The following is an 8,477-nucleotide window of genomic DNA, read 5'->3' on the forward strand; positions in this document are numbered from 1 at the left end:
GGGGGGCGCCGTGGCCGTACAAGGGGCGTCCCGACGCTCCGTGTCCCGTGTTTCCCGCTCTGCGCTGCCCCTCTCTGCGGCGCTCCGATGCACCACACTGCTCGGCATCATTCGGCATCGTTGCGGTCACGGTGTGACTGCTCGCTCAGATCTACCACGTCTCGTCTTTGGAACAAACTTCCTCTGGACTTGCACTCCCTGGACTCTGTGAATGCTTTCAAAAAACATTTCAAAACATATCTGTTCCAAAGAGCATTTTAGTTCAAACTGACACAGCATTGTCTTGGCTGTACTATTTATTATGTACTTTTTATATGATATCTTATCTCATGCATTATCTGTAAAGCTCTGTTTATATGATCTTTTATCCCTATTTCTTGATCTTAATATGATTCTCTGTCACTGTGGAGCACTTTGTGACAGTTGCTCTGTGAAAAGCACTGTACAAATAAATTTTACTTATTTATACATGTCTCTGGTACTGACAACTGAGATGTTTTTTTCTTTAATCCCACTTCAATCCCCTTTTTAGCAATTTTAAAATGTTCTCAGGAGTGTTGGTTTGTCTTTATGAAGTTTTAAGCGAAAATCACTAAACCTGTGCCATTTCCCAGGCCTCATTATTCACCTCTGGGCTGTGGGCAGAGTCAGTGCTGCTCCGCTCTCCCCTGTCCTGCAGTATGTACTGGCATAAAGATGCAGTTATGGCACTTTTCCTCTTTTCTGCCTCAAAATCCTGGCAATGTACGACAAAATTCTAGGCACTGCGACAATAGCATCAAAAATCTGTCATTATCCATTTTTTCAAGCATAGCATAACGCTACTGCTAACGCACTAGGTTCAGAAGTAGCGTGTCATTTGTAAACACTACACATTTTGTGCTCATGCAATATTTCTGATGTTATAGACAAGTGTAATCATAACAATCAGATATGAATCACTTGATATAATTTGTGCAACTCCACAGTCAAACAAAAACAGATTTCGGCAGCAAATCAAGAGCTCCTGTGTGAATGTACCCCTGTGTGTATTACTTGTTTTTTTCCGTTCTTCCTGTATTATTTTGTACTGTCCTGTTGGCCTCATCATGTCTCACTTCTCTGATCTCCCTCTATGTGTCTGATTATGCGAAGTCTCTCACCTGTGTCTGCTCCCTCCCCATATTAAGTCTTTCTCCCCAGGTGTCTGTACCAGAATGTCTCAGTACTGTGTTTAGATCAAGCACCAAACTCCACTGGTGAAAACTGAAACCAATGCAGAACTGTAGAAAAATTGAATAAATTCCACCAGGGGCCTGTGATGTTGGTTTCAAAAAGAGCCTAAGTGCTTTTGGAAACCTGTTAAAAATGCTGAATTTCAGAATGCAAATATACATATTTAAAGTCCGGATTCAAAGATGTTTTGGTCTCTATCACTAGTTTGCACAACTGTGTCGGCTTCGCCAGACCGATTTTCATTTCCATCATCTGTTGATATTACTTCACGAGTTTAAGTTGTGCATAATTCGCCCTGTCATAGCATCTCCTCTGTCCATGTGATGTGGTCACATGCCATGCTTGATCAATCACATTTACATCCAGTTTCAAATGTTCAGTACGGAGACGTCCTGCTGGAAGCTTCAAAACAGGATTTCAGAACGTTTTGGGGGTCTCCACTACGATACCTTCGCCTGCTCCCAAAAAAGACTGAATAAAACTGTTGGTTGAACTTCGAACCACTGTGCCTGAGTTTGCTCCTACACCTTGGTTTCTGACATATACCTGCTTTTTGATGTACTTGCTTTTGTAGACATTCTTCAGATCTTCTTTGACTTCAGGACAGGCTTCATCGATTTTGGTGAGAACAGCTATTTGTGGGATTCCTGCCATGAAACACCAGAAAACTGGCAATTAGCTGAGCTCAGAAAACATGCAAGAGTTTGAAATTCAAAACTTTGACCTCAAAAAATGTATCAAATCACTTTTACCTTGTGACACTTTCTTTTTTTTAATATGACTATATTCATCATGTGTTATGAATTATTTTTATTGATCTGCTCCATAACAAGTGCAGATGCTTCACTTTCCATGATTTATCAGACAGTGACTGTGCGAAGTATTTCAACAGTGAACAATCTGAATATCAGCAGAACACATTCTGTACTCTGAAATTTCTCTGCTCAAGGATTAACAGACAGGACAGACATACCTGACATACGACAAGACTCAAAGGTCTTTAAAAACATTGCATTAAAGGTATAATGGACGATGGTTTAGCCAATGAATGGCGTGATGTGAATCTCAACTATTGGTCCTCCAACATGTCCATCACGCCGGAGAAATGCTTGTGTAACGCCGTCAAGTGCGCTCGTAGGAGCAGCAGAACAGGTAGGACGGTCTGGCTCATGCGCGCTTTTCAAAAAGCGAGTAACAGACGTTTGGCTTCGACTTTTTCGAGAAAATCGTCCATTATACCTTTAAATTAACAATGTAAACTGCGTTGGAGACTGCTCAAGCATTAAGTGCTACACAAGTGAAATATATTTATCTTTTACAAAAAAAAAAAAAAAAAAAAAAACATACATAAACTCTTACCTAGCCCACTGGCTGCTTCTCGGACCTCCCGTATCTCCTGAATTACTTTATCATTTATTATTGTTGGTGTGTTGGCAGGAACAAGACAAACCAGAACACTAACTTTATCATTCATAGTTGGTTTACTGTTGTAGAAGGGGTCACGCTCAGACAGGGAGGACACAGGGTTGAACTGAAACAACAACAAAAAACATGTTACATCACAGTTATTCCTGCAGTTCTTCAGGGTAATTTTAGTCATTTTCATTCTTATGCTGTTTTGAGTAAGAACTTCATACGTTTTTTTTTTTTACAGAGCTGTGCTGACTATTTTGATTAAATAAAGTCTGAGGTAAATTCATTGATGCAGTTATCTTACCGTGTATCCTTCTTTGACATTTCCCTTCAAGATCAGTTTGATGTCTTCGATATTTACCTCTCCCTTGATGCCCTTCTCAATGCCCATGGTGTCACTGAAGATGAAGGGATAGAAGGTTCCAGGCTTTTCTTTCCGGATTTTATGACTTTTGTACTGCAAGTTAAAAAGTCATGTCATGAAAATGTTACCATCTGCTCTCAGGTTGTCACTAGTTTTTTTTTTTTTCAACGTGCAATTATCTTTTTTTTTTAATAATCTGTAACCAGTAGAAGTGTCTCTAAAAACAAATGAGAAGATCTCCATCTTTACACAAATGTTGAAAAGATTCAACATTTCTGTAAGATTCAACATTTTTACAAGATTAGTAAAAGTATACAAAGTAAGTAAATCCACTGGGTTTCAATATATTAAAAAGTTTTTCCATACTATTTTCATAAAGCTGCCATCATTGGCAGTGGCTGCTAATGCTCGAGCTGTGATTCTGCCTCGCAGAGCGCTGTCAACAGAGTTGATGAAACTGGATTTCCCAGAGCCTGGTGGTCCATGGAGCAGAACTCTGAGATGTTGGCCTTCTTTTTCAGGCTGATAGTTCTGAACAAACTCATGCTGGGCTCTATCACTGGTCAGAAAGAAGGTTGATTCGGTTAAAGTGTACAGCTATATTCAGCAATGGGTCCACACATTTCACAAAGCATTATCCAGCAGTGTCACTGACTCTGATTGCTCACCAAAATTGTATCTTTCTCCATGGATGCTGCAAAGCTAAAAAAAAAAAAAAGGTAAATTATGTGAAACACATTTCTCATTAATCACATTTTTAATTGAATTTTGATTGTATCATTATTCTTTCATTATTTCTTCATTTGAGTTCAAGCATTTCTCTGTAATCAAGATTTATTACTAGGAGATGGTGGAGGAGTCGGAGGATCAGGTCGGGTGTCATTCAAGAAGTCTTCTCCGAAGTCAATGATCTTTCTCAGTGCGCTCAGTATCACTTCATCCATCACATCATCCGTTTCAGATTCTGAACTGTAGTTCTTCACAGGGTATATGCAGTTCATTGGAATACCCAGCACAGTACTCACACTTTCCATCTAAGTTTGAACATATTGTCACAAAACTTGAATCATTTTTAATTCCAAGACATTTACATGGGGTTTTAATTTAGTTTAATAATCTCAGCCATCTTTCACTGATGCACACACTCTTCACGACCTCATAAGATTTTAAAATACCTGTTTTTTTATGTGCTTGCTGTTGTAGACTTTCTTCAGATCTTTTTTGACTTCAGGACAGCCTTCATCAATTTTGGTGAGAATGGCTATTTGTGGGATACCTGCCAGGAAGGAGCACAACATAAAATTAGTTTCAGTATTTAAAATTTAAAATGTTCTCAAATCTCATATCTTCCCATAAGAATGGAGCAGGAGGAGGCCCTCTCCTGGCTTGTAATAATTAACCAATCCCGCCAGGGGGAGCTGTGTATAAAAGAGGGCCATTCTCACTGGTGCAGCCTCTGCCGCTGAGTCTGGAGTAGACCCCGCCCCTGGGCTTTCTCACTTCCTGGTGTGAACCGTGTGAGCCGTGCGAGCTGTGCTTACCTGTTGGGCCGCGTTTGGGGATCAATTCCCCCTTCATCTGGGTGTCAACTTGCTGCTAGATGAGTGAGTACAGCTCTCCCTCTGGAGGCACAGCCCTACTGTCATGATCAGCTGGCAGTAATCAGCTGTTTGTGTTTAGGTGGCTGTAGGGAGGTCGCAGACTCCCCACCTCTCCTACTGGGCGTGTCAGTTAAATGTTTGTTTGCCAGGTACGCAGTCTAGACACCCTCCTATTCTTAGCTGGTTCGTGCAGGTGTATGACTGCCCTTTTTATTGCTTATTAGGAGCGGCTGGCTAATCTGCCGTGGCGCCCGCCAGCTGTTTTGTCCTTCCGGGTGGCTTGGAAGTCCAGTGTTGGCACCCATAAGTACGCCTGGACTGCCTCGGCTCCTTGGAAGTCCGCCGTCCGCAGGTTGCTGCACCCCTGTCGACCTGCTGGCTTCCTGACCGAGCTGTTTACACGCTTGTGGGACGCCAGGAATACACAGAAGCGATCCGCTTACTTTATCATCTTTTCTTTTGATTAAGTATATTTGGGTTAGGTGTTGGTATATTTTGTTGTTTTTTTTTGGTTATTTCCTTATTTAATTGTGTTCATTCTTTGTTATTTTCCATTTACCTTTGTTTTTGTTTGGGGTGTGGCAGTTACAGGTTTGCATTTATTTATTTTACTTGTGAGTTGTGGCTGCCCTCCCACTTGTGTGTAGTCCATTCATTTAATTCTTTTTTTTTTTTTTTTGTTTGAATGCATGAATGTGAGGGGAAAAACCCTTTTTAACTCCCCTTGTCTTTTTCCCTCCCTTCCAGAAGCTGAGCACGACGGTGGCGGCATCGGTGTCCCTGGGTGGTGGGTCTCCCTCCTGTGTGATGTGCTGCGCACCCCTTTTTGTTTGAGTGTGTTCACCTTTATTTTCAGCGAGTGAGAGTGTCCACGTGTGTCTGGGGTGATCCCTCCGAGGCCTTCATTCCCTCTACTACCCGTGTCCCTCCGGTAAGCCTCAGCTTCTGATTGGGCTTCCCCTTCTTTTAAGAGGAGTGAATGTGTGTTTTTTTTTTTTTTTTTTGAAGTTTACTATTTAATAAAGATTTTCTGTTAGCCAGAACCCACGTCTCCTGCTTCTTAATAAAGTCACTCTTGTAAGTTGAACTATATCTCTTTCTTTTTAGTTTTCTTTAATGTTAACAAGGATGTTATGCAGAGGTGTACCTCGAACAATTTTATAGAAAAAAGCTATTTATAGTTGCAGTGGAGAGTGGGTGCTGGGGTGGGGGGGCGCAAATTGTTTTTGTCTTGCTGGGGGGGTGTAACAGAAAATAATTGAGAAGCACTGCTATAGACCATGTTGTACATGGTCTATAGCATACCTACCTCAGGATAACAAAGAATGCAACCAGTGTAATATTATGACAAACGGATTACTGGAACCAGGGTGGGCAATACAGGATTGATGAAATTCTAATACATGAGCAATTCCAGTGAGACTGCATAAATGCAGAGAGTGTGGGACCCGTGGTTATTTCAAAACCATAATCAAAATTAAGAAACATTTAGCACAGTGTTCGAATATTCATTAACACCACCGACTGTCGCAACTTAAGATCAAGGTAATACAACAAAAATGCTATGGCAAGGGAAAACTAGTGCATCAGGTCAGTTGGATATCGCCACCAACCCCACAATCAGAGATTGGTACCAAGCCCAAGTGTGCAAACTGGAAACCTGGAGCCTCCAATGAATACCAAAACTGAGTTGTAAACTACCTTTAAGTGATTTGCTACAAAATGTGCCCGAAACATGCCTTAACAGACGGCAACTGTTATGTGTGTGAAGTTTAGAGGTTTTTTTTAACAGTCTGAATATAAGTACCACATGAGGCACACAGATATTTCAAATATATAAATTAACTCTTACCCAACTCACTGGCTGCTTCTCTGACGTCCCGTATCTTCTGAATTGCTTGATCATCCATTATTTCTTGTGTGTTGGCAGGAACAAGACAAACCAGAACACTAACTTTGTCATTAAGAGTTGGTTTACTGTTGTAAAAAGAGTCACTCTCAGTCAGGGAACAACCAGGGTTGAACTGAAACAACAACGACAAAAAAGTGTTACCTCTCATTTATTACAGCAATTTTTCAGGGTTATTTTAGTAATATTTATTCTTCTGCCATTTTTGGTCATAATTTCCTATGTCTGACTGTTCTTATTAAATAAAGCCTGAGGGAAATTCATTGTTGCTGTTATCTTACCGTGTATCCTTCTTTGACATGTCCCTTCAAGATCAGTTTGATGTCTCCAATATTTACCCCGTGCTTGTTACTCCTCTCAATGCCCATGGTGTCACTGAAGATGAAGGGATAAAAGGTTCCAGGCTTTTCTCCCTGGATTTTATAACTTTTGTACTGCAAGTTAAAAAGTCATAATTCCATGACAATGTTACCATTTGCTCTCATTTCCAGTCAGCTTCTTAGTTTCTCACTTGATTCTTTATGTGCAACTTTTCTTGTTTTTGTTATAAATCTGTATTCAGTTGAAGTGTTTAACTATAGCTAAAGATAGTGGCTCTGAAAACAACTAAGATGAAAAGCTACATAGACATCTTTTCACAAATGTAAAGTACAATTTAATTACAGAGCGAATAAATGTCCTTTAATTTTTCAATATATTGATGTAAGTCTTTCCATACTTTGTTGGTGAAGCTGCTAACATAGCCAGTGTCTGCCAAAGCTCGAGTTGTGATTCTTCCTCGCAGAGCGCTGTCGACAGAGTTGATGAAGCTGGATTTCCCAGAGCCTGTTGGTCCATGCAGCAGAACTCTGATAAATCTGTCTTGTGTTTCAGGCTGAAAGGTTTGATCAAACTCATGCTGGGCTTTGTCACTGTTCAAAACGAAGGTTGATTTGGTTAAAGTCGACAATTATGGGCCATAGTTGTATTCTGGATTCTTTTATATGGTAGAACAGTGTTACAGAGATCAGAGGCACTGTGCTATGAATAATCACCCAAATTGGATGTTTCTCCATGGATCCTGAAAAGCTGAAAAGCCAAAAGCAAATTATGTTGAAATCAGTCTCATTTCACACAAATGTTGTGTCCTGCCGCTTCATCATTTTCTGATTTGAATTCAAGCATTTATCTTACTAGGAGACACCGGTGGAGGCTGAGGAGGAGGTTGAGGAGCTTGAACAGGAAGCTTGGTATCAGATTTCTGTTCTCCAGGATCGAAAAACCAACGCTTTGCAGAACGCTTTGCAGAAGTAATGGAATAGTAAGTAGCAATTTGATAGTAATAAGTAAAAATAATTAAATAAAACAGTTAACATTAGACATTTGAATGATTCCACAATAAGAAAAAAGCAAAACAATGACAACCTCATTAAAAACCGAAAAGTCGTGGAACCAGTTTAATTGATTATTAAAAAATTCTAATTACTTTACTGTTCTAATAAAAAACTGTTCAGTCTCTGTTGATCTATGTAGAAAACAAAATCTTACCAGAACGTCCATCCTGAAGTTATCAAATCTGAAATTTCTTCTCGAAGTGAACCCGAGGTTGAGAGTGAAGAGTCTTCAGTTGATACTTGTGAAGCTGCTGCTGTCTGTTTGCATTTTAAATGAAACCTCGATGCAACCAGCATAGTTTGCAAAAAAGGCGTGTCTAAAAGTATTTGAAGTATTTTGTCTTTCAGTTTTCTTTTTATGATAGCCTGATCTGGAGGGTGTGGTAGGTAGCATTATTCTTTAAATCACAGTTGCCAGTGTTTATGGACTCAGTATTGTTGATGTTTTCTAAATAGCAAATTGTTTTGGAACTATCTTTCATTTTTGATGAACTATTTCTCATTACCTGAAAACTGTACAAATCCACATAACCTAAAACACAGGATTTAAGTGTATCACTCATGTGAAAATTGGAATAATTAACCATTTTTGTTGTTTTTCA

At 39.8% G+C, this 8,477-nt stretch overlaps 1 protein-coding gene and 1 long non-coding RNA gene across 3 annotated transcripts in view; one reads left to right on the forward strand and one right to left on the reverse strand.

Moving 5' to 3' along the window:
* Positions 1-8,155, reverse strand: part of LOC115403855 (interferon-induced protein 44-like) — a 66,611-nt gene extending 58,456 nt beyond the window's left edge. The window contains exons 1-13 of one of the 2 annotated variants that reach the window (XM_030112872.1): positions 8,030-8,155; positions 7,676-7,781; positions 7,537-7,570; positions 7,221-7,413; positions 6,784-6,936; positions 6,446-6,617; positions 4,168-4,268; positions 3,834-4,026; positions 3,661-3,694; positions 3,359-3,551; positions 2,933-3,085; positions 2,575-2,746; positions 1,762-1,862 (exon numbers count right to left, since the gene is read on the reverse strand). In XM_030112872.1, coding sequence (XP_029968732.1) covers positions 1,762-1,862; positions 2,575-2,746; positions 2,933-3,085; positions 3,359-3,551; positions 3,661-3,694; positions 3,834-4,026; positions 4,168-4,268; positions 6,446-6,617; positions 6,784-6,936; positions 7,221-7,413; positions 7,537-7,570; positions 7,676-7,781; positions 8,030-8,041 — 1,617 coding nt within the window. In that variant the 5' untranslated portion in view covers positions 8,042-8,155. The remainder of the gene's footprint in view (positions 1-1,761; positions 1,863-2,574; positions 2,747-2,932; positions 3,086-3,358; positions 3,552-3,660; positions 3,695-3,833; positions 4,027-4,167; positions 4,269-6,445; positions 6,618-6,783; positions 6,937-7,220; positions 7,414-7,536; positions 7,571-7,675; positions 7,782-8,029) is intronic. The other variant, XM_030112873.1, reaches the window with a different exon arrangement.
* LOC115403887 (uncharacterized) lies at positions 4,390-5,266 on the forward strand. The gene is made up of 3 exons (XR_003933256.1): positions 4,390-4,596; positions 4,673-4,742; positions 4,818-5,266. It is a non-coding gene; the product is annotated as an uncharacterized LOC115403887 (long non-coding RNA).
* Positions 8,156-8,477: the final 322 nt, after the last annotated feature.

The sequence above is a fragment of the Salarias fasciatus genome, chromosome 17, assembly GCF_902148845.1.
Source record: "Salarias fasciatus chromosome 17, fSalaFa1.1, whole genome shotgun sequence".
NCBI classification, from domain to species: domain Eukaryota; kingdom Metazoa; phylum Chordata; class Actinopteri; order Blenniiformes; family Blenniidae; genus Salarias; species Salarias fasciatus.